Source organism: Onychostoma macrolepis, chromosome 10 (genome assembly GCF_012432095.1).
Source record: "Onychostoma macrolepis isolate SWU-2019 chromosome 10, ASM1243209v1, whole genome shotgun sequence".
In the NCBI taxonomy this organism is placed as follows: Eukaryota; Metazoa; Chordata; class Actinopteri; order Cypriniformes; family Cyprinidae; genus Onychostoma; species Onychostoma macrolepis.
In genome coordinates this window covers 1,571,193-1,596,751 of record NC_081164.1, presented here as the reverse complement: position 1 = coordinate 1,596,751, position 25,559 = coordinate 1,571,193, and the positions used below count along the sequence as shown (strand labels likewise).

Sequence of the window (25,559 nt, the reverse complement as noted above, 5' to 3'; positions counted from 1 at the left end):
CTCTTAAAACTGTAAGAGAATGCAAAGCACATAACCAAAGCAAAAGCCAACGTAATGGCAGCACTGTCACTAAAGATACGTTATGCACAGAAAAACACACAGAATCATAAAAATATGGAGGGCTGCCAGGTGCTTTTCATACAGGTGCACTCTGCTCTAATCTTACCACGTTTGTTTTCCAGCTTAGACAAATAAGTTATTTCCTCTCTACTTTAAACTGGTTAACCACACAGTTTTTCTCTTCAAACCAACATTTAGAAATATAAATAACTAGAACATTTACAATAATTTGTAAAAAAATTTAAAAAAAAATACAAAAAGTTATGATGAAGAATGAAGGGTTGCGTATTTTTGTAGAAGTGGTGGCATGCAAATATCATATCGACAGTACAGCATGCTTCAATGCCAGGAAACAAACATCTATACAAAGAAAGCATCATAACATGCAAACTGTACATGTTATAGAGTTTCAAACAAACATCATAAAAGCTTTTGATTAGACTTGCGCTACATGAAACTTAATACATTTGGAGCACAACTTTTCAACGCATTTATAAAATAATGTGTAATTAAATGACCCTGTATAAGTAGACCAGCATTAAACCAGTATTTCTTGACTGTTGACCTGCAAACAGTGCTTTGGTTTGATTTGAATATGAGCATAGTGCTGCAGGTGTCTCAGTAAATAATGCAAATAAGTGGCTTTTACTTTCTCTCAACCAATGGAAAACATACACATTAGTGAAGGCACAGGTACAAAGAGAGCATTTCCTCCTGCACATAACATTTCAATGAAGAAGACATGAATAAAAGAAGAAAAAGAACAGGCTTAAAGCAAACAGGTCAGTTTATGTTATGTGTGTGTACCTGTTTTTCTATTCAGGTGGGGACTTAAACCTGAATACACACAGACTCATGGGGACTCGTGTCACGGTGGGGACCTAAATTGAGGTCCTCACGAGTAAACAAGCTAATAAATCACACAGAATGAAGTATTTTGAAAATGTAAAAATGCCTGTAGTTTCCTGTAAGGGGTAGGTTTAGGTGTAGGGCAATAGAATATACGGTCTGTACAGTAGAAAAAGCATTACGCCTATGGAGAGTCCCCACAAGGATAGCAAACCAGACATGTCTGTCTGTCTGTCTGTGTGTGTGTGTGTGTGTGTGTGTGTGTGATTATGTTGTTGACTTCTCTCACATGTTCTTCCTGAGGTTTGTTCATCCATTCAGGCAGAGTCCTGTCACCCATTATAGCTTCCTTTCATCCGTCTTTAACAATAAAACAGCACAAAGCTAGTACGACTACGTTAGTATAAAACAGTAATGGCTGTTTCCGAGTGTGCCATATAGGCTAACTTAGTGTGATAATAATATTAATATCACTTTTGACGTGCGTATACTTACAATGACGCACAAAGCACACGTTAACCGCTCACCCTGAAATCAATGTAACGTTAGCGCTGTCTCATATTCATATTCCTCTAAAAGCTTTAATAACTCACAGCCTGTCTATACATGTTGAATAACAATGTAAGTTATATTTCTAAGCAACATCTCCAGTTACTTCAGCCAAACTCTCCCGCGCTGTATTCGCCTGTGACACACCGAGCAGCGCCACCTGTGGGACTGGAGTCAAATAAACAAGCTGGCTGTGTTAAAAAAAAAAACAAGCAGACACGCAAACTACTTGGCTACTACTGAATGAGTGTCATCAATCATAAGCGCGTTATTCAGTTGTTTAATATGAATGGCGTAACACTGTCTAAAATAAATCATCTATGTGAACAATGTAGTTGTGGAGCCAGTATTGTGGCACAATACTAATAATTGTGCATTAGTAATTGTATTAGTTGCAATGCAACACAGTGCTTGAAGCGGTAACAGCAATATCTACAAGTATTATTATTATTATTATTATTATTATTTCACATTTGTGACCCTGGATCACAAAACCAGTCATAAGGGTTAGTGTTTTTAAATTGCAATTTATACATCATCTGACAGCTGAATAGCTTTCCATTGATGTATGGTTTGTTAAAATAGGACAATATTTGGCTGAGATACAACTATTTGAAAATCTGGAATCTGAGGGTGAAAAAAAATCTAAATACTGAGAAAATCTCCTTTAAAGTTGTCCAAATGAAGTTCTTAGCAATGCGTATTACTAATGAAAAATTAAGTTTTGATATATTTACTGTAGGAAATTTGCAAAATATCTTTATGGAACATGATCTTCACTTAATATCCTAATGATTTTTGGCATTAAAAAAAAAAAAAATCAATCATTTTGATTTTGATGTGTATTGTTGGCTACTGCTACAAATATATCCATGCTACTTATGACTGGTTTTGTGGTCCAGGGTCATTTTTGATATTTCAAATGTAATAATGATTTGCATATGACAGCAGGTGCACAAGTACCGGCACTTTTTTCCACTTCAAGCACTGGTCTATAATGAAAAATGGATAGAAAATGGAAAATCCTATACATATATTCTTATTTTTTGTAATGTTTTTTGGATGTTTGTAAGTTGTTCTGTGGGCGAGTATGAATATGTATTTGTTTTATTTGCTATATTTATGAAAAAATAGTTCATAAAAAATAAATAGTGCAATAAGGGGCACAATGAGGTTTTATATAGGAGGTGGGTTGGTGACAGGAAGGTTGTGTAATTTCACACATTAGATTCTGATGCAATCTTTAATGTTTTATATTACAGAATGCAGATTTATCAGTGTGTTCATTTATAAGTTCATTACAAATAAATAAGACATATTATAACGCATTGTGAGTTTACAAGTTTCAATTACGAGAGCATAACTCTTTCAAAATACTTAAACACAAAGATCTGGAACGTTTCATGTTTTGAAATAAAATTAATGAATCATTATATATGATAACTGTTGTTTCCCTGTGGCCATCCGTGCAGGGTTTTTCCCTTGCTCCAGCATCCTCTACATGGGGCATTCAGCAGAATTGGTTCAAAGTCAAAGTTGGAAACAATATGTATTTTTCCACAAAGTTTGCATATATGTAAACTGTATAATATCCAAGGTACACCACACATTTCTAGTAATTGTGCAGTTAATTCTCATATTGTATTTTCAGAAAGTTTTGGAATATTTTTCCTCTCCCCAAATTTGTCACTACCAAAACAATAATTCATAATTTAATAAGAAGGGCTATATTTTGTTTATATCTACCTTGTAAATATATTTTTGCTATTTTATTAAAACATTTTTAGAGGTAAACCAATAACAATTTTTCAAGTGTGATTTATGAGATTTGTTGTATTTTGAATCCAGTCTTTCTTTGTAAAAGGCATAAAGCTGATCATACTAATTTCAAAGTTAAGGATTCATTAGTTTCAATATGCATTGAACCAAACACTATCATAGCTGATAATTCAATATACTTGACAAAACATCCCATGTTTCGGTTGAGACAGTACATTTTCAGTAGTGAGCCAGTGACAGTAATGTTTTGTTAGCGACCACATCACATTCCCCCAAATAAAGGATTATGTGTTCTCTTTTGTCATTACCGAAACAATGATGACATCTTTTGGTTGTGATTGTTTTGGTAGTGATAATTTTATGGAATAACACCCAAAAAACCAATGAAGTCACTACCGAAACTCCACCAAATTAGCCTACCACAAAGATACTAATCAGCAAATGGTTAGCGGAACAGTTGTACACATAGAAAAAGTAAATATTATGGAATACCTCCCAAAAAAGTGTGCTTAATTGCAAAAAAAAAAAAGGTGTTCAGTAGTGACGTTCCTTAAAGTTACACACAGAGTTTTAAACTTTTGAAAACAATTTACCTCAAAATAATGGGATCTATCTACTCACACAGGAATATTTCCTGATCATAAATTTAGGGGTGTGGTTAAAATCAGTGACATGAAAATGCAGGACACATTTTTTTTTTACATAAATTTTCATGATTTAAAAAGAAAATATAAAATAAATATTTTTTTGAACTTTTAAAAAAATCTAAAAGATATATATAAAAAAAAAAAAAAAAACAATGGAATAAAAAAAAAAAAATCAATATTGTTTACATAATTTGAAATGTAGGGGTTAGGGTTCGGGACAGCCACTTCCCAATTGAAAGTACCCAATAAATGATGTTTTTATATATAATAAGCTTACTAATATTTTAAATATTATTGTGGGTTTCAATAGATAATAAAAGGATCTTAGTAAACATAAAGATTTCTTAAAAGCTTTTTAAATGGGTGTTTTTTTGGTTGTGGGACGGCAGTTAAGCGGTCTGATGAACAGACTAACATGTGGAAGTAGTATAGGTGTGTCCCAAATCGCATACTTATGCACTATTCTGATGTGTTTTAGTATAAATAGTGTGAGAAGTGTGCTCACACTGAAAATTACAAAAAGAAAAAGTGGACTTTAAATACTCGGATGATCCACTTAAATAACCGAAAACCGAAAGTGTGGACTGTTGAACACTTCATGCACTCATGCACCAAATTTTGTTATGTTTATATATTAAATATATTTATATATAATATAAAATATAGGAATATAAATATATATAAATGTGTATGCATGTAAATATTTCCAACATATATGCTGTATGTGAATGTACGTATATATACATAATAAATATACACAGTACACACACATATGTAAACAAAAACTTTTATTTTGGATGCGATTAATCGTTTGACAGCACTAATTTAAATACATCCATTTAAGCAGAATATAAGATGGTAAATATTTAATTCATGAGTTGTCAATATGATATATTATAATACAATATATAGGGTATTATTTTACTGCAAAATTCAGCATATTAACATAAAATGATAACTGCAAATCCGTGTTTCGTTGCCTGGAGTCCATTTGTTTCTTTGAATTGCAGCAATTCATTTGTTTCTCTCTTCTCTAGTCTTCAGCAGTCTGCAAAAACATACCTCAGATTTCTTTTCAGGTCTATCTGTACAGTCAATCGCAAAGCTCTTTCTCGTTTGAGGTGTGTTTTGTGCGTTTTGTCACAGCATTCACACTGAAAACCAATGCTGCCCTTCACCCTGCATCCCAATGTGCATACTATCCACTCTATCTGCCCTAAATAGTATTGAAAATCACTAATATCACATAGAATTTAGTATGGATAGCATGCACATTGGGATGCAGGCACAGTTTTTTTGCCACTTAGTGGGCGGAGCCGCACTCACTCCAGCTGACGGTGACTTCACGAGCATACCCTCTATTCAAAGCAGTATGTGCTCATTCTGGAGTACTGATATACTGCATACTTATCTGTGCGCAGCGCAGTGCGTACTATAGTACGCAAGCGATCCGTGCCTGTGTGCTGGAGGGAGGGGGATGGGTCATTGAGTTCATTCGCACTACAGCAGATCCGCTGTGTCTCTCTCGCTCACACTCTCACTTCAGGAATATGTGTCAGATGGATGGCGAGGCGAAAAACAAGAGCTTTTAAAACATGGTGCATACAGTACGCGCTTCCGCGCTTCGCTTGACCTTTCATCAGGACAAAGGAAGTCGATGAGCCGCTCCTGCCGTTTCCAGGTCAGCCGAGGAGACTCGCCGGTGCTCGATAAGCGGAATAATACCGAGCGAAGCGATGAAGCGCCGTGAATGATTATGGCCGATAGTCAGCGAAGGGGCACGGACAGAGGCAGAGGCAGGATGACTTCGGGATACTCGCAGCAGTACGCGAGCGGCAAAGCGTCAGACATACAGGAGCTGGCGTCCAAGCGAGTGGACATCCAGAAGAAGCGCTTCTATCTGGACGTGAAGCAGAGCACCCGCGGACGCTTCCTGAAGATCGCCGAGGTGTGGATCGGCCGAGGCCGGCACGACAACATCCGCAAGAGCAAGCTCACCCTCTCCATGTCCATGGCGCCCGATCTGCGCTTCTGCCTGGGGGACTTCATCGATTATTACGCGCACATCGGGCTCCGAGGATCATGCCAGGCGGCGGCGGAGGGACAGAGCAACGGCCAGGGACGCGCACCGGAGCCCCGCCGGAGAGCAGCGGATCCGGCGGCGTCCCCCAGCGGCTCGGCCGCGTCCGAGGAGCAGACGCACCGCGTTCTGAAGAGCGAGTTCATTGAGCGCGACAACAGGAAGTACTACCTGGACCTGAAGGAGAACCAGCGCGGCCGGTTCCTGCGCATCCGGCAGACCGTCAACCGCGGGCACGGGGGCATGGGCTACTACGGGCAGGGCATCGAGCAGACCATCGTGCTGCCGGCGCAGGGCCTGATCGAGTTCAGAGACGCGCTGTCGCAGTTAATCGACGACTACGGCGACGACGAGCCCTGCGCGCGGAACCACGACGCGTCGCCCGAGCTGCCCGAGGCTGCGTCGTTCCGCGTCGACAACAAGCGCTTTTACTTCGACGTAGGCTCGAACCGCTTCGGCGTCTTCCTGAAGATCAGTGAGGTCCGGCAGCCCTACCGGAACACGATCACCGTCCCGCTGAAAGCCTGGGCTCGCTTCGGCGAGAACTTCATGCGGTACGAGGAGGAGATGCGACACATCTTCAGCTGTCATAAAGAGAAGCGGACAGACGCGGAGGAGCAGGAGGATTGACGCACGCTGCTGCTTCTGATGATGATGCTTCTGGTGTTAGTTGTACCTCTAGCCTCCTGCTGTACTCACCGGACACTTTACCGTGCGGCCCGTCCCGTCCCGTTCATGCCCACTACTGTTGATTTAAATCTAGGCAGAATCCAAGCGGCTCTGCTGGGGTTGCTGTGTGTGTGTGTGTTTGTGTGAGAGAGAGAGCGCGTGTATTAGGATTTGGTGTTATTACATCCAATACTTCTTCCCAGGCGTAACGTGTATGGGGCTGCTGTGCAATTTCTCAAAGCTGGGAATCAAATAATCAAGGTCTTATCAAGCACTTAGGTAACACTTTATTTTGATAGTCCACTTTAGACATTCTACTAAGGCTGATGATACATGGAGCAGCTTTTTGAGCAATATTGCTGGGTTAATTGATGGGCAACCAGGTGAGACACAGGGCTTACGACCGATTTAAAGTATCCAGATAGAAATTTGTTACACATTTGTTACACAGTGGGAAAGTGCCCAAGCAACATTGCTCAAAAAAAGTTGCATAGATCAGTTGTGGGCTCTGTGTCTCACCTGGGGCCTGTACCATGAAGCCGGTTTAGCTTAATGTTAGTTTGCACCAATCCTGAGTTTTAGGTACCATGAAAGTGGCTTGGCTCTTAGCTGCGTTCATTGCCACAGTAACTTACACTGCACAGCTAACCTGCTCCGGAGCAGCTTATGTTCTGAGTTAGGGATCTCAAAGTGAAGTTGGACCAATCAGATGTGAGCAAAGTGACACATGTCTGATGCAAAACAAATCACTCCCCCAGTTTCTCTTGCTCCAAATTAAAGGTCACTATAAAGTACCTTAAAAAAAATTACAACAAAATTGTCTGGCTTTAATGATAATTACAATTTACTTATGATTTGTATAATTATAATATGATTTATATTATTAATCCATTACACACAAGCATTTTTAGTTTAACAATTATTATAAAGCATTTATTTTAAATGAATGTTAACATGTACAGATCGTATGTAATATAAATAAGTGGTAGAATCAATAGATAAAGCTTTAAAAATGGCTCCATGTGACCTTACATATTCGAGTCTCTATCACTATATATTATCAACTATATAAACTAACTTCACAAGTTTCACTTGTGACTGCACTGATAGAGCAAGATGATTTCCTTTATGTGTCCTCTTTCATGGACAAGTACTTCAGTGGAAATGCGTTTAAATTCCTCATATTCTTTAAACTCTTAACCTTTAACAAAAGAGTTTTGAATCTCGCTGGCTCTCTCGTGAGAAGTGAATCACATTTGCTCTGTGTTGTGATTGGCTGTTCGCTACTGATGTCACACGTTCATATGCACGCGCTCCACAAACTCAGGATCAAAGCCTGAGTTGACAAAGAAAGCTGATGATCAGCATCATGGTACCAATAAAGCCGGATTGGAGTGGTTTGGTTTTGTCAACTCGAAACAAAGCCTATAACTCTGAATTTGTTCATCTACCATCATGGTACAGGCTCCTGGTTGCCCGTTGATGGCAACATTTCCCAAAGGTGCCTGGCAAAATTGCTCAAAAAGTTGCCCAGTGTATCATCAGCATTTAACAATTTATTTTGATGGGTCCACAACATACAACATACTGATTATAAGAAACTTTGCAAGTCAAGTCAAGTCACCTTTATTTATATAGCGCTTTTAACAATACAGATTGTGTCAAAGCACTTAACAGTATCAAATTGGAGGATAGAGTGTCAGTAATGTATAATGATAAGATTAAACACTCAATTAGAAATAAGAAAGCACGATAAACAGGACAGATACCACATTAAAACAGAGTATTGGGAGTGAATGTCGTACCATGCTCTTGAGCTCCATCTGAAACAGTCTGTATGTGACAGAGACACTGTCCGGTAGATACTGAGCCACACAACTGTACTCACGGCTAGACAGTTAAAGGAATTTCATTATTGAATTCAGAGATGTCATTGTCTAGCTCAGTTTAGTTTAAATAGTATCTGTGCAATCAAATCGGCGATAATCGCTAGAAATGAAGTGTCCCCAACTGAGCAAGCCAGAGGCGACAGCGGCAAGGAACCAAAACTTGGGAGAAAAAAAAACCTTGGGAGAAACCAGGCTCAGTCGGGGGGCCAGTTCTCCTCTGACCAGACGAAACCCGCAGTTCAAAAGTTTATATTTCTATTTTAATTTTGTTGCAATTTGTATAAGTATATGTCAACTTATTCTACTAACCCTAAACCTAACCTAACAGTCTACTCTGAGAGTTCGTAGACATGTAGTTGTAAAGTTACTTATAGTTAGTAGAATGTCTAAAGTGGACTATCGAAATAAAGTGTAACAGCACTTATATCAGAGATGCACTGCACACGAGTGCGGAGTATTTTGATGGTCCAAAGTGAAGCTTTTCTTTTTTTTTTTGTCTCAATGATCAAAAGAACTGCAACATTTTGCCATTGCACAAATACTACGTTCCCCGTTTGAAATTCGAAACCAAAAAGTGCATTAATATTTACATTATTTGGATGAATTATTTACATACGAAAAATACCTAACCTGATGAGGCTGCTTGAACTATAAAGCATCAAATATGACATTGTGTGGCCATGCTTTAGCATAAATGAGCGGACACACTAAAATTAGCTTTTTTTGGCTTTAAATAATAGATCTTAGTGATATCAATCTCTCTGATGAGACAAATGCTAAATGACTCTTGATAGGTGTGCAATATTTAATTTTTCCCTGTCAGTGGGTTTAAACGAGAACTGTGTAAAAGCAAAGCAAACAAATAGGCTCGTTTTAAAATAACTGAATTTAGTTTAGCTTGGTTTGCAGGGTTATGTGGTCTTGTGTGAAATGTTGAAAAGAATTGCCAGACTGGATTCACACAGACCTAAAAATGTTTAAATGCATTTGACATGATGTCATTCCTATCAGAACAATAGCTGTTTAAAACTACATAATACTGTAGTATCATACACACATTCTACTGCATAACTAAGACGTAATCATTCGTTTTTAAATAGTGTATGAGAAAATGTGACAAAAGTAACAAGCAATTTGCAGCATCCCCAGATGTCCTTCACACCCAATTCATTGGGTTGCGGGAACAGTTTTTGGCATACAGTTTTAAAATCTACACTGAAATTGGGCGTACTATGCACAGAATGCATTTTGCATACTGAATTTCATTCAAATAAAATATAAGCTGTAGTGTACCAGTATGAAATCACAGCAAATGTTAACTAGTTGCCTTTACTGAAACTTTTTTCCTGGGGTTGTAGCATTTAGAGGCATGGACATACATGCATCTAGGCAGTTGTTTTCTCATTAAAGCACAACTAATGAGTATTTTTGTTGGTTTTAGGTCTGGCTCCAGTTGGCTTCTGTTTATTTGTACTGTAATTATTGTCCAGCTGACGGGAAAAGCAATTCGTTTCGGCACTTCTTTTTTCTCCGTGTGTGTGTGTGAGAGAGTATTTATGTTTTAGAAGAATATAACTGAATTATGGGTACATTCTGTGGGTTAGTGTTAAGATGCTGATCTATAACAGACACCTCCTACAGGAAGCACTTTATTCAAACAGCACTTTGAGCTGCTTCATCTGCTTTACCACTGCAAAGAGAACCTTCATTTGTGCCCCATATGAAAAGAGTGACAATCGTGCTCCCAAACGAACACCTCAGCCTTTCAGAAGTGCATTCATCTGTTTGCTCTGTGCGCTTCTTGGTTCTTGGTTGCAATGTGTCATTTCAAGGGTCTGATTAGCATATCACTGACACTGAGTATTCAGTCTGTGATTGTATTGTATTGTATTGTCTGCATACGGATTTCTTACAATAAGGGCTGCTAGAGGAGGCAGTATGTACTAACGTTGGGTATGCATATTTCCCGTATTTAGAAGGTAGGAAGGTTGAAAAAGGTAGGATCCTTTTTTCTACCAAGGGCATCAGAATATTTAGAAAGTTACCTTAGCGTCTGGTTGTCGTCTTTTACCTATAAAGCAGTAAAGCTGGCGCAAAATTAATGAACCATGTGCACTTTAAAAATCTGAGTACAGGTTTGTTCCCAACAAAGAAACGAGTAGAAGTATGCTTGTTATATGTGTATGTGCAATGCATGACCAGAAGAGAGCAGTGTTCGTATGATGTTTTTCTCGCTATATGTATAGGTGGTATACAAATATTGCTAGTGTACACAATTTATCGCCCTGATGAAATAGCGTATTTCATTTTAAAGGAATTATTTGGGAAGATTGATGTCTATTTTCCTGTATTGTTAGAGGAAACAGCTATGTCAATTTATAAGGCCATCTCAAAATGCGATTATATTGCAGCTATATCCGAGTTACTCTAAACACTTGAATTCATGAAATTGGACTGTTATGCATAACATGTACTGAAGTCACAGTTTTCAACCCATAGGCCTTAAAATCATTACACTGTGGTTGTAATGATTGACTTTAGGGTTACGAATTGTCGTTCCAATGTAGTTTGCCTTCATCTCTAAAATGTTACATTTTGTACGCATGATGTTCGAAAACAAAAGGACCGGGAAAAAGGTGAAGTGACCTCGTGAATAAAATGAATAATAAAAGCAAAATAGAAAATTATTTCAGTTCGGGGAATATCAAAATATAACAGCAGAGATGCATACACTTCTGTATATGTTCTTGATAGTGGTGTGGGTAATGTGACGTTCTCAAAAAAGAAAAAAGAAAGGTTGTTCACAAGCTTTCTTGAGTTGTTCCTTTTTATCTTTGTGTTGATCATCTGCGGTTGGAATTAAGACGTGTCAGTGTTTGTTAAATGATTTTAAACGATGGCAAAATTAAAAAAAAATGTTTTGGTGTATCTTTAGATAATGTAATGTAGTGTGTCCTTCTGTAGAGCCTTCGAATATTATACGACTCTAAAACAAGAAAGAAATGGTTCTGTCTAGTAGCACTTTCTTTTCACGTGAGTACTGTATTAGTTTCTGTTTAAGATGTATGGTACAGTATGAATATTCCTGATTTGCCTTGTAATGTTTTTAAAAGGTTGAAATATGTAGGATACATATCTGATGAAATATGAAGTTTTAAATTTGACGTTCGTGCATGCCAACAGTAGGGTCCTGACAAACTTCAAATATATATGAAAAAATGGTGCTATATGAGAACATATAAAGGTGCTGAACTGGACCCTAACTGCATGCTTGTTGAATGACAATGGAAAAAGTAGAGCAAACCCGAGGCTTTTCAGTCTCGAGATTGATGACAAGATGCCCTTTCTCAACGCGAGCAGTTTTGCGTAACTGTAAATCATGCACACTTGTGTCTGTGCAGTCGTGTGTGGAGGCTCCCTGCTTAATTCTCCAGTTAAGGTTGCTTTGAACAGGATGATGTGAGAAAGGAGCACAAGCTGCAAAAACTATGTCAGACATGCAACCAGGGAGCAGCCCATGGCTGATACTCAGTCTTTACACAGCACATTATAAAACTGGTGGGTGAGAACTTGAATCGGTTGGCGTCTCATGGTGGAAATCCTCACCAAAGTACATGCTGAAATGTGTGATGCTTATTTACAGTTACCCAATATTTGTGTGTAAAAGTTCCACAGACAATCTAATAAAGTACAACTTTTTTATGTTTAGAACGTGTGTTTTGATCAACTCTTCAGATATCATTGGCTAATACTATATTAATGACTGTTTTTATCTTTTCCCACATTAAAGTGAGTTCATAACTTATTTTTGGTAGTCGTTTGTACAGTATTTTGGTATGATGTATGTACTTTTGTCATAGAAAATGTTTTTAAATTAGTGCTTCAATAACTGCTATCCCAGCTGATTTGGGCTTCAAGACCTAAGCATCTATTACTTTTTGAGACGTTATGTGCTTTTGTTGAATCTCCACATGTGTCAGGAAGAAATATCCCTCTGACTCATGGTCATTTGAGCTCAAGCGCTGAGCCATGATTTCTGATAGCTGCTCGATCTTAAACTCTCTGGTCTTTTATTCCAGAAATATTTCTGAAGGATTTAATCACATAGTTGCAGCAAGTAATCATTTTCAGCTGTTTTACAGGGCAACGTGCATAGGATGTCTAAGTGTTTTAAAAACTTTTGTCAGAGATCAGAATCATCTGCAAGAAGGAAAAAAACAAACTCAAAAAAGGAAGCAGCTTCATATGAGGGTGTGATGATGGGTGTAAACGCTGAAAATAGAAGCTTCTCTTTCTGAAAATGATGGTCAGTTGGTGCACTCCTTCATAGTAAAAATCATTTTTCCTCTTGCACAAATGATCCAAAGAGCTTCAGTCTGAAACAATACAACTCTCATATGTTATTCATTAGAAATAGTGTAATTAAATAGTTTTGTACCAAAAAAAAAAAAGTTAATCAACCATTTTATTCAGACTGAAGTGTCATCTAGAATGTTAATACATTGTAAAGAAATGTATTGGCTACACTTTTTTTAATGAGCAGTGTTTTCTCATATGAAGCCCTGTGGAAACCCATGACCTATATATCAAGTAGAAATTCACAAATAGTATAATACTAACATTTAAAAATATATATTAAAACAAAAAGATCCAAATGTTCTCATCTCTTGTCTATGTGGGTGATATTTTCAAGGCTCATTGGTGGTTGGACTAAAGAAGAACCCGTGGTGTTAGTAACAGTACTAGGTAATTTCCTGTGCCTTTGCTGTTCAGCGTTTGAGGTCAAGCGATTTCCTTTTTGGTATGTCTCACTTGATGTTCCTCAAACTGAAGTGACAAACTTTGCACAGTTCCCTGCTAAGACATCTTAGATAATGTCATACATGCTCAACTGCCATTTTACATGATGGTAAGTACCCAAAAGTTTGATCTTACAAGTTGAAATGAATATTTCTTTCAGTGTGTTGATGCCTGTTAGTTTGTTTGCTCGGTTGTGCTGTAGACGTGATTATACTTGTATATAAACATTTCACATGTATACTGTGTTTTCACACTGTTGGGTTGTCATGTGAAACATAACCAGCATGTACTTTAATACTACTAATAATACAGCTTTAGCCAAATCTTTCATTAGAAGTCATGTGATTGCCAATGTTGAATTATAGCAACATTCCCCAAGCCATGAGTTTAGTAACGCTTTGACCACTTCTGAAGGATGTTTGTTTATACATGTAAAAGCTTAAATACCCGTGTCGACGTTTGCTGTGGCAATGTGATTATTTTCCAAGATGCATTTCTTTCTTTCTTTTCAGTACATTTACATTTACATTTATGCATTTAGCAGACGCTTTTATCCAAAGCGACTTACATTGCATTCAAGGTACAGTTTTTTTTTTAAAAACATTTTATCAGCTCTTGCTTTCCCTGGGAATCGAACCCATGATCTTGGCGTTGCTAGCGCCATGCTCTACTATTTGAGCTACAGTAAAGATTTCTATAACACCCCTTGTACCAAATAGCATCTTATTAGTCTGTTTAAAAGGTTTTTGAAAAAAAAAATCAGTTATGTTTTATGGTCATACAGTCACATGGTAAATTGTACAAACAAAGAGCTGACCAGGTTTAAGAACATTTAAGCATAAGTTAATGAATGTGAGCACTGCAGCAGAAATATAATCTGGACAAGAGTGAAGCTCTCGCTGCCTTGACGTTTGGTGAGAATTAGTTTTACCATATGTGACCCTGGACCACAAAACCAGTTTTAAGTCGCTGGGGTATATTTGTAGCAATAGCCAAAAATACATCGTATGGGTCAAAATTATTGAGCTTTCTTTTATGGCAAAAATCATTAGGGCATTAAGTAAAGATCATGTTCCATGAAGATATTTTGTAAATTCCCTACTGTAAATATATCAAAATTTAATTTTTGATTAGTAATATGCATTGCTAAGAACTTCATTTGGACAACTTTAAAGGAGATTTTCTCAATATTTAGATTTTTTTGCACCTCAGATTCCAGATTTTCAAATAGTATCTCAGCCAAATATTGTCCTAACAAACCATACATTACTGGAAAGCTTATTTATTCAGCTTTCAGATGATGTATAAATCTCAATTTTGAAAAATTTACCCTTATGACTGGTTTTGTGATCCAGGGTCACATATATATTAATCGTAAAGGCCATATATTCATTGTTATCTTTATATGTATATATATAAAAAACTGTATGTAGTGAAAGAGCAAATCAGTTTTTACGGTTTCTGTGTTTTATCTGTTTGCCTGGCACTGGTAAAACGGGCGGCAACTTATGATAGTTTTGGGAATATCTGCTGTGCAAATAGTCATCAGACGAAATGTACGCACTCTTCTACATGTTAGATTAATGTATGTTTTTTTTTTTCAGAGTGAATATCAGTTGTAAACAAGTATGGAGAAAAGACAGCGTGAGGAGACATTAGAGGGCTCCAGATCACACCAGTCAACATTAACAGGAACCTTGGCACTGAAGAACTTCACCATACCCAGGAAGAAACGTACCTCTGGAGAAGGTTTTACTAGATTTTCTCAAAATCCAAATCAACAAAATAATATTTGTGATGGCATACTAAACATCCAAACTGTTTCATGATAGTGCTGTCATAATCCAGAGCTATTGAGTTCATCAGCTGTTTTTAAAAAGTGATTTTTGACTTCTTTTGGGTCAGTCCTTTTGGAATGTTGTTCAGAGGAAAGCCGTGACTACAATCTCATTCAGACAAAACTGAGAGATGCCAAGCTGGACACTAGAGAGGACCGAGCAAATGCGTGGGTCTGGAAAGATGTTTGTTTAGTGCACAATGAGGAGCTCCTTAAAAAGTTCTCAGAAAAAAGGTAATTACATAAAAATGCAGCATACAATAACAATGCTGGCCTGTTGCTGCATTTTCCAGTGCAGTCGCAGGCTTTGCTCTTGTGACACCTCAGAAATTCAGAAATTAAAATAAATTTTCCACAATAAACGAATGTTGCTTTTCATTACATACAGTGGGTAAAATAAATATTGAACACGTCACCATTTTTCTAAGTAAATATATTTCTAAAGGTGCTGTTGACTTGAAATTTTCACCAGATGTCGGCAACAACCCAAGTAATCCATACATACAAACAAAACAAAACAAATAAGTTCAGAAATTAAGTTATGTGTAATAAAATGGAATGACACAGGGAGAAAGTATTGAACACATGAAGAAAGGGAGGCGCAAAAAGGCATGGAAAGCCAAGCTGAAATCTATCAGTAATTAGAAAGCAATTCTGCCCCTCGTCAGTGGAAATTAATATTAGCTTCAGTCCCAACACCTACAGTATACCAGGATGATGAAGTTGAAACAAGGGTGGACATTTCAGCAAGACAATGATTCTAAAAGTATTAAATTTCAATACTTTTTCCCTGTGTCATTCCATTTTATTACACAGAACTTAATTTCTGAACTTATTTGTTTTGTTTTCTTTGTATGTATGGATTACTTGGGTTGTTACCAACATGTAGTGAAAATTTCAAGTCAACAGCACCTATAAAAATATATTTACTGAGGAAAATACTTATTTTAACCGCTGTATCTGTGACCACTCATCTTCAGGGCAGAGATGCGAGCCAAAGGAAGACATGGGAGAGAAATGGAAGAAAGATTCTGTTTTCTAGCTGCGTCGGATCAAATGGTGGCCCAGGTTTATCAGCACGGTCTACGGGTTGGCAGCACTGTCCATTATGCCTTGGGAAAGCCATCACACGGAGTATATCTCTTTAGGCATGTCGATGCGGCTCTGAAATCTAATACCAGCGTATTAAGTTTGACAAAAGTTGTAATTTTCAAGGTTTGTTGAATGTTTCCTGTGTCCTATACAGTCTAAGCATTGTGGAACGACATTTATTAATGGAAAGACAGTAAGTAGTGAACATTGTTGTGTTTTGGGGTTTCAGGTTCTTTATGGAAAGGTGAAAAAAATCGCTCCAAGCTTGGACTGGAACAAAACGCAAGATCCCACTGTGGGCTTTGACTGTCACATGTGTAAAGATGCAGTGTCCCATCGAGACACTCTTCACCAGCAAGTTCTGGGCTCCTCTGTGAGTTGATTTAATCTCAGAATAGCAAATTATTCGATCAAATGGACTGGATAATCAACAGGAGTCTTATTAAAAAACATTGTCCTTCTAGGTTTTTCTGTTTGACTTTAACGAGAAGCAGGAACTCACTGAAAGACCCAGGCAGTGTTTGCCGTACGCTGTAGTTTCGTTTGTTCCTGCCAGCAGTGCCATTCTGACTGTGCCTACAAACCTACCACTCTCAGCTTCAGCGCTAACTATTGGCCAAGTGCATGGTGAGATAAAACACAAACCTTTTTATTAAGACTTCAAATGCATGCCCATCAGTGTTGGGGAAAGTTACTTTTAAAAGTAAAGCATTACAGTACTGCGTTACTCCCTTAAAAAGTAACTAATTACGTTATTTATTTTTTATGGAAAGTAATTTTTTATGTTACTTTTGAGTCACTTTTTAAATCTGGGCAGGGCTTGTTTGTTTGTTTTAATATAAAAAGTTCTTCTTTTACAAATGTAAAAGCCCTTTCACACCAAAAGTGAAATGAATACGCCTCAGGCTGAAGGAAATGTAAATTCACGTCTGTACAGTAGAGCTAAAAAAAAATCACATGAAGAATATGACGCTGGAGAAGAAAGTTCAACACTATTCAGCAATAACAAAATTGAAACACAAATGTGTCATTTTTGCTTAGTATGGTTGAATTGGATCATCGAAGGTCAGTAGCAAAGACATTGGTTTATAAAATGGGATTAAATACATAAATGATATTTGTCTTATTTAACATATTTAATTATGAGTTTGCATTTCACTGTTTTTGTTCTTTTGAGGAACACTGAATCTGTTTTTTTGTAGGTGAGATCAGTAAATACATGTTCATATTTAGTCTAGAACTACAGTAAGATCATGTTCACACACAACGCTTTGCACAACATGGCAACATCAGAGCTGTCAGTCAATACATGAGAAACAAAGTAACTGGCGTTAATTATTTGAAAAAGTAACTCAGACATTTCCTTCTAAATTAAAAAGTAATGTGTTACTTTACTAGTTACTCAAAAAAAGTAATCTAAGTACGTTACTTGTAATCCATTACCCTCAACACTGATGCCCATCATTATCAAATCAAGTTTATTTCTATAGCACTTTTCAAAATTCATATACAGAAATGTATGTCTCAGTGTTTATAATGCATCAAGTCTATTAATCAATAATGTGTTTGTTTATTTTATCCCTGAAAAATACAACAGACCGTTTTAAGGCACGTACTGTGGCAGAGAGAAGAGGAAAAGGAGGCACTGCCACCATTACGTTCAAACACTTTGGCACACCGGGCTGCTTTGAGACACATTATACACCTCAGAAACCAGAAGTAGAAGCTCCACTTCAAAAGACCGATATGCAAAACACTCAGTCATTCAACCCAAAACAGCACTGGATTGCTGCCAGTGAGGACGCAGATTCCAGCAGTTCAGGGCCAGTTATGGATCACACTGCTTTCTCTCAAAGCTTTCTGGGAAATAAATTATTCCTGAGTAATCACAAAAAGAGTACTGCAAGCAATGACAATGCATGGGACATAGTAGCTCAAAGTCCACAGGACAAAATTTCTAGTGTAGTGAATTCTTCACGCTTGGTTAGGGATCCTCGTCTATCTAGACAAGAAACAAATCAACAGACCAACTACTCAGAGGCCAAGGTAGCATACACTGGATCAGGATGTGATAATAAGAAATGCCAACCAGCCGATAAAAACCAAGACAATTACGGATTTGCTGGAAATTCGTTTGATTCAAAAGAGCCAACAAAGAAGAACGCTCAAAAAGAAACCTCAAAGATTGACCAATGTTCGCATAACCTGACATTGCCCTCAATGAAGTTATTCAAAATGAAATTCCAAAAATATGCTGCCTACTTTAGAATGAATGAGGAAGAGAGGCATCAAAAAATATGGTCACAAGAAAACATGTCAGCAGAACAAAAGCAAGAATTAGCTGACCGTATACATTTTTATGAAGTTTATTATCAGAAATATAAAAAGGGATTGATCTTTCAAAATGTTAGTGAGACAAAGAAGAAGTCCAGCCTTTCTCAAAGAGAGCCCAAAGAAAATCACATTCTACAGGCAAAAGATGATACATACAAGCACAATCAGTCCTATGTGTGCCAACCAAAAAGTCATAATGCTGCAAGTTTGTCAGATAACAGGGGAAAATGTAGCACAACACACATTCATGAGACCAATCATCTATATCATACAGAATCTAGTGCTGTAATGTTGACAGAAAAGAGACAGGATCAAGCACCAGAGACTCACCGGGACCATCCTGATAGATGTCTGGTTCAGTCTCCAGATAAACTTTCAGAGCAATCGTTGGTGCTGAGATCGCTGAACCTCAACCTCACAGGTGAGAAAACTGAGACACAAAGTGTACATCTTGATCTCAAGAACCCAAGTCCTTTAACTTGTTCCTCTAATGAATCTAAGCTTAGTCACAACATAGAATATGAAAGCGAGCTCTCCAGAAGTGCAGTAGAGAATCAGTCTACTCCAGGTGATAACTTGGTTGAAAAGCTCAGCACTGGATCATGCCTTACGTATGCAAACAAAGTCATGGATAACACAGTCATGGATATTGCTAGCTGTGTTGAAGTCTCTAGCTGTGGACCATCAGACAACTGTGATCACAGTCCTCCCATGACAGTAAAGCAAAAGGAGGTTGGGAAAAGTTGCAGCGAAGTTCAAGAGGTGGGTGCATTTAGATGGATAAAATGCTGTGAAGACTCATCTCCAGAGCTTGATATGGAAACAGTAAAGCAGGACAACAGTACTCACTGGGAATTGTACAAAAGAATTCAACTTGATCAACTATTGCCAAGCATGTTTCAAAAGCATGTTTTCTCCTCAAGTACAGATAGAGATATGAGCAGACCTGCAGACAACATTTCCAAGCTAAAAAATGAAAGCAATGGCCACAGCGAAGCTGAAACGAACCTAAACATGAGATTCTGGGAAGATATCCATCTCAAAGTTATTCTAAAATCCAGCAAAACATCTGCTCATACTACAGAAGTGCGTTCTCTCTCTAAGCGATTTTCAAAAATCAAAGGCCTACAAAAGAAATTGAGTGAAAGAAACAACAAAATGGTTCAAAGCCCAGGGACACAAATGTGCAGAAGAGAAGGATACAAAGAAACTGCAACATGTAATGCTGAACTAATACAACTACTAGCTCAGAGGTACAGTAAATCTACACTCTATGTGAAATGCAAGAGCTTGAGCAGACCAGGCTGTAAGAAGGCATGTCTCAAAAAACAGCACACATCACTACATCGCTCTCTAAAGAGGAGCAAATATGTCAAGAAGACACGCTTCTTTAAAGCAAAGAGGAATATCAGCAGAGCAGCTGTGTCAGCTGATGAAACAGTAAACAGCAAAGCAACACCAGACTTTTCAAACAGTCAGTCTGAAATAGTCTTTACAGAACATGAAGATCAAAACCCAGACTCTAATTTAAGAATAATGTCTCACACATCTGATGACGGACAATCATTGCATGTTCAGGGTTTTCAAGAGGCTAATGCCACTCTTCCTGAGACCAAACCGATAGAGGAGCCAATAAATCCTACAGAAGATCTCTATAAAAGTGATTCAGTCTGCACTGAGAAGGCAACAATAGATTTTACTTCAAATCTAATCCCTGTAATGGTGGACAAAGGAGAACAAGTGAAAACAACTGAAAACATCTCCAATCAAAGCCAAACATCTTTGATCACATGCACTAGGAAAAAACATGGGAGTATCAAAGAGTGCGAAGAGGAGAACATGTTGCTAAATGTGACATCAGAGACTGGACTGAATCCGTTAAGAAAGGAGCATTTCACAATTAAATTTACAGTAGATGACAATGTAGATGCTGATTGTGAGGCATCAGAAACACACAGTGATGTGCCTGCAAGCAACAGTCATAAAACTGAGCTCAGGTCAAACGTGACTCCAGAAGCCAAGCTGATGGATACTATCAATGATACAGCTGAGACGGACACTATAAAATGTAGTGAGCAAAATGCAAATATGTGTTTTGGAGGAACAGAACGCATGTTGGCAAATATCCCACATATGAACCAATCAGTCCAACCAATTTCTACCAGCACATCTAATGTAAGCAGTGTTTTGAGTACTGATTCTGAGGCATTTGGAGACACAGCATCAGATTCAAAGCAGCGTGGTCCAGAGGCTTTGAAATATACATCAAATAATGTTGTAGATCTTACTGTTGATGATCCAGCTTTGAGCGAGATTTCATTAAAACGCACAAAGAAGGGTAGCAACACCAGTTTGCTCAGTTCTACCAAATCACCAAGTACTCCGGCAATCAGAGACAACTGTAATTTATCAAGGCTAGACCAAAACAAAACCGATGAGGCAAGCTCGCCAGAAACCCAGCTCATTTCTAAACTAAGAGATTATTTGACCAAATTTGAGTCCACTGTCAAGAAACAAGAAGCAGTGAATGAAGATCTTAAAGAAAGACCAGTGGTGTGGATAACGCTTGACAGCACAGCACATAAACAGCAGTTGTTTGAAAAAAGCCAGTACTGTATGGTGAATGTTCCTTGCCTGATGCCTCATGGCAGTGAAGCTGTTAAAAAAGACAATTCAAGTGAATACACTGAAAGCCCTGTTCAAGCTAGGAAGGTTCTTCGAAGTGAACATGCTCAACATGCAACTGATGTTTGCCTACTAGTGCCTGTTGAATCTAAGAGAGGCCGACGATCTTCTCAAAGCAAACGAACCAGCAGGCAAAGATCAAGGAGGAGCTCAGTCACTAGTGTCAGTCCTGACAGTACTAGTGCTTTAGACACCATCAAAGATAACAGTCCTCACCCTTTGCCCCAGATGAACGACCGGAGCGCTGTTTTCCCAGAAATCTCCATCAATAACACCCTTAATGCCCAGTTACAGATGCAAAGAAAGCACACAACAGGCCAACAAAATCCCTCTGTGAATTTGAATAGTATATATGAACGACAGAGTCAAGAGAATCAATCTTTGAACACCGTAAAAAACATTGATGACGGCAATGTGAGCAGTACATTCACTGACAATAAATACAGCATCGGTGACATTTCGAACACTCTTAAGTTGGCTGACCAAACAGTCTCATTAACTGAACTTGGATCTTTGCAGTCTAAATGCAAAAGCATGCTGAAGCGTTTTATCTCAAGTTTTGAACACAATCAGAAAGTGCCATTCAACCAATCTTTCGTCTCAAGGTGTCTCATCTTAAAGCAATATTTGGAGCATCCACCTGCACAAGTAGACCTGAAATATGAAGCGGTGAATTCTTACTTGGAGTTGCAGATGATGATGGAAGCTTGGCAGTTTGTAGAAAACAAAATCAACTTTCTGAGCGGTAAACCCACGTTTAGGAGTTTGCTATGGTATGACCCTTCTCTTTATGGAGAACTCTACAAAGGGGAGGTTGGCTTTCAGCAGCAGTCGTCATTGTTTGCTTCGTTTCAAAAGATCTTGGCACAAGAGGGCTACAGTAAACTGCAGGAATACTACAGTGCGGTATCCTCCTTGCACCAACAGCTCCATGTGGCCCCTGATGCATCTTACTACATGTATCTCAAGAGTAAGCGTGAGCTCCTTGAGGCTGAGGCTGCACTCAGAAATCCCAACGACATTAAGAGCTTCTTTTTATCTGTACCAATGTCTGCAATGATCAATTTTGGAGACAGTTTGGAAAGATTGGAAAAGATACACAAAGTGATAATGACTTTTGTGGAAACACCTTCAGATCAGTTGCCAGGGACATTTGATGTGGGCAAAGCAGAGCATCTGTCCATCACATGCAGATATCTCCAAGAAAAAGCTCTTTTCATGAAGTCATGCAAAGAAATGATTAGCAAAGTATCATGGTTTGGAATTGAGCACCTTCTTTATGATGCCTCTAAGGTTCTTGTATGGCAAGACATGAGTCACAGTGCACCAAGTGAAGTTCTCAAGACATATAAGAATTCAAACCCGCAGATTATTTTTGGGGTGACAGAGTCAGGTGTTAGTCTCGTAAACAAAGTGGAACAGCCCCCTCCGTCTTTGGATGGAGCAGAGATCCCAAAGAAACAAAAGAGTGATGCTGCTCGGAAACGCAAGAGTTCGCAGTTATGGACGTCCTCTCAACCCAGTGTTGCACAGGTAGGATTTTGGTCTGTAAACATACCTGTCAAGTGTTAACCCGGGATTCTCCCTGATTTTACCATTTTATCCCGCTTTCATCCGCTTTAAATATTTGGTAACACTTTAGAATAAGGAACACTTATTCACTATTAACTAGAGTTTTCCCTGAACAAACTCCGGTAATGCTTTATTTTGATAGTCCACTTTAGACATTCTACTAACAGTAAATAACTTTGCAACTAGCAGTCATTAGAGTATTAGTAAACTGTCTGCTTAATATCTTCTAACACTTTATTTTGAAGGGTCCACAACATACAACACACTGACTACAAGAAACTTTGCAAGTATTTGTCAACTTATTCTACTAACTCTAAACCTAACCTAACAGTCTACTCTGAAAGTTCGTAGACATGTAGTTGCAAATTAATGAGAATTAGTTGACATGTAGTTGCATAGTTACTTAGTTAGTAGAATGTCTAAAGTGGACTATCAAAATAAAGTGTAACTCAAGCTCCTATTTTTCTGCTTATTAATAGTTAGTAAGATAGTTGTTAAGTTTAGATATGGGGTAGGATTACAGGATCTAAAATAGTCATGCAGAACAAGGCAATAATATGTGCTTTACAAGTACTAATAAACAGCGAATATGCCAGTAATATGCATACTAATGAGCAACTAGTTAATAGTTAGAATTGATCCTTAAAATAAAGTGTTACCAAATATTTTCCCGTATTTCTCCCATATTTTTAATCTTTCTATAAAAAAAATCCCACTGGGTGTATTCGTGTAGAAAGTCCAAAACGAACTCGTAGATGTAATAACTTATGACGTGACAGGAAATCACTATATGGCCAAAGGCATCCAGTGAAGGCAATACATGCATGATTGCGACAATATATGGTATATGTGTGTTTTTCAAGTCATCTCCAGGTAATAAATAAAGTATCTAGATGATGCAGTGCTAACTGACATAGCAGTTATTACAGTAGCCTATAGAAACTATAAAATATGTTCTCTGCCTTATTCTGTGATAAAAAATTTAAATAAAATTTGTAGTATATAAACAAATATAGGAAATATAGGAAAAAATAGTACAGAATACAAATTGTTGTCATTTGATTTCTTAGCCAATTAAAAGTAGGAGATAAGAAAAATATCCTGGTTCAATCTCACGGATTTTGGTACCCAAATGTTGACAGGTATGTGTATATCGTGTGAAGACGATATACTTTTAAACTTTTAAATAAAACTTGCTCTGAAATCACTTTTTTCTTTTCTTTATAATGCTACAATGCATTATTACAGCAAACTATTATTTGGTCTGGCTACTTACATTAACTATAACACCCACTTTTTACAATCCAATAATCAGTTACTAATAAATAAAGTACAGTTTTCCTCACTGGAAACTCTCTTTCACATGAAAAGTCACATTTCACATCTGACTTTAATGGTGTTAGAACTGCTAGAATTGGATGAGAGAGATGCTTAATCCCATTTGGTTGCAAAGAAAAACATTGTGTATCTTTCTAAATGTTTGTTTGTTTGTTTGTTTTATCATCTAGAGTGTAAAGGCTGACAAGAATATGGCTTATAAAATGGCTAAAAGGAGGTAGGAGACATTTTTAAGATTTAATTTAAGAATCAAAGAATCAGCCTCTAATGCATTGGTTTTGAGTGCATTTTTAACAATCCTGAAATGTGTGGGTAATAAATGTTTTCCAACATCTTTAGGTCATCTCTCTCACCCCTAACGCAATGTAATGATGTGAAACCCCTTTTCCAAACAACTCCTGCAAGCCGTCTTGAGAACCCGAGCCCTTACTATGCTCTTCCTCACGGAGTGGATCCGGGGCATTGGGGAATGGTTGAAAGCACTGCTGCGGACTGGAACGCCTCGAACTTCCCACCTTCACCTTCCACGTCTCATGCACATTCTCTTCATCTGTCTAATAGACGGGCGACTTTATCACATTCTGATGAGAGATCTTTTGCAGACATTCAAAGACCTCAACAGCCTTCAGTCTCGGCTCCCCAAGCAACTTTACGAGGAGATTCTTGTGTTTCACGTCTAGCATTTGACAGTCTTAAATATCAACAGAATAACACTGCACCACATTGTCCTGTGCTCTCACAAGAACAAGTAAACCAGTTCAGTTTAGCCATGACACAACCTTATAGTTTACCAAATTACCCTTTGAATACAAATTTGATGCCTCCTCCTTTCTCGGTTCAGGCTTTGACGCATGTCCCTATGCCCAGCGCGATTACAGCAATTCATTACCCCTACTTCCTTCTGAATGGGCAAACATACACCACAGGCTCCACTGCAGCCATTCACCCTGATACTAGATATTACCCTAACACCATTTAGGGCTAATGTACTATGAGCTGAGATCGAATCACATGCGAGTCAGTTTTATTTAGTGACGTGACGTGACGTGACGTGACGTGAAGTGAAGTGAAGTGAAGTGAAGTGAAGTGAAGTGACGTGTGGCCAATTATGGTGACCCATACTCGGAATTTGTGCTCTGCATTTAACCCACACACACAGTAGTAAACACACACACACCCAGAGCAGTGTGCATCTAATACAGCTTATACAGCTAAATTATATCAAAGAACTAGTTTAACACACATTTATTCACAAATGTAGTTGGTGCTTTCAGGCAAATGTACTTTAATGTGACGTTAATGTATATATGATATAACATACATTTTCTGGTAAAACCCTCCATGTACTGTTTGTAAATAACAATATTTTATACAAAGAG

General features: G+C 37.9%; 3 protein-coding genes across 6 annotated transcripts in view; 2 read left to right on the top strand and 1 right to left on the bottom strand.

Moving 5' to 3' along the window:
* The window catches only part of wrn (WRN RecQ like helicase), a 39,593-nt gene extending 38,004 nt beyond the window's left edge, over positions 1–1,589 (bottom strand). For all 3 annotated transcript variants that reach the window (XM_058788660.1, XM_058788662.1, XM_058788661.1), the window contains exons 1-2: positions 1,405–1,589; positions 1,199–1,269 (exon numbers count right to left, since the gene is read on the bottom strand). In XM_058788660.1, the coding sequence (XP_058644643.1) occupies positions 1,199–1,249 (51 nt within the window). In that variant the 5' untranslated portion in view covers positions 1,250–1,269; positions 1,405–1,589. The remainder of the gene's footprint in view (positions 1–1,198; positions 1,270–1,404) is intronic.
* LOC131547891 (uncharacterized) lies at positions 816–25,188 on the top strand. 2 transcript variants are annotated; one of them, XM_058788658.1, is made up of 9 exons: positions 816–842; positions 14,927–15,071; positions 15,228–15,393; positions 16,140–16,374; positions 16,481–16,624; positions 16,716–16,878; positions 17,849–22,803; positions 24,351–24,397; positions 24,520–25,188. In XM_058788658.1, the coding sequence occupies exons 2-9, from the start codon at positions 14,951–14,953 to the stop codon at positions 25,157–25,159; spliced, it is 6,471 nt and encodes a 2,156-aa protein (XP_058644641.1). In that variant the 5' UTR covers positions 816–842; positions 14,927–14,950; the 3' UTR covers positions 25,160–25,188. The 2 variants fall into 2 exon arrangements, with proteins under 2 accessions (XP_058644641.1, XP_058644640.1); XM_058788657.1 differs by lacking the exon at positions 816–842 and adding an exon at positions 13,344–13,431.
* On the top strand, positions 4,688–12,310 carry purg (purine-rich element binding protein G). The gene has a single exon (XM_058788663.1). It carries the CDS (start codon positions 5,635–5,637, stop codon positions 6,592–6,594), a length of 960 nt encoding a protein of 319 aa, XP_058644646.1. The 5' UTR covers positions 4,688–5,634; the 3' UTR covers positions 6,595–12,310.
* Positions 25,189–25,559: the final 371 nt, after the last annotated feature.

Excerpts from the sequence above, each read along its gene's own strand:
- purg (XM_058788663.1), top strand. The coding sequence starts at position 5,635 with ATGATTATGGCCGATAGTCAGCGAAGGGGCACGGACAGAGGCAGAGGC.
- LOC131547891 (XM_058788658.1), top strand. The coding sequence starts at position 14,951 with ATGGAGAAAAGACAGCGTGAGGAGACATTAGAGGGCTCCAGATCACAC. Across the intron at positions 15,394-16,139 it reads AAAAAGTTCTCAGAAAAAAG|GGCAGAGATGCGAGCCAAAG; the intron begins GTAATTACATAA and ends ACTCATCTTCAG. Across the intron at positions 16,879-17,848 it reads AACTATTGGCCAAGTGCATG|ACCGTTTTAAGGCACGTACT; the intron begins GTGAGATAAAAC and ends AAAATACAACAG.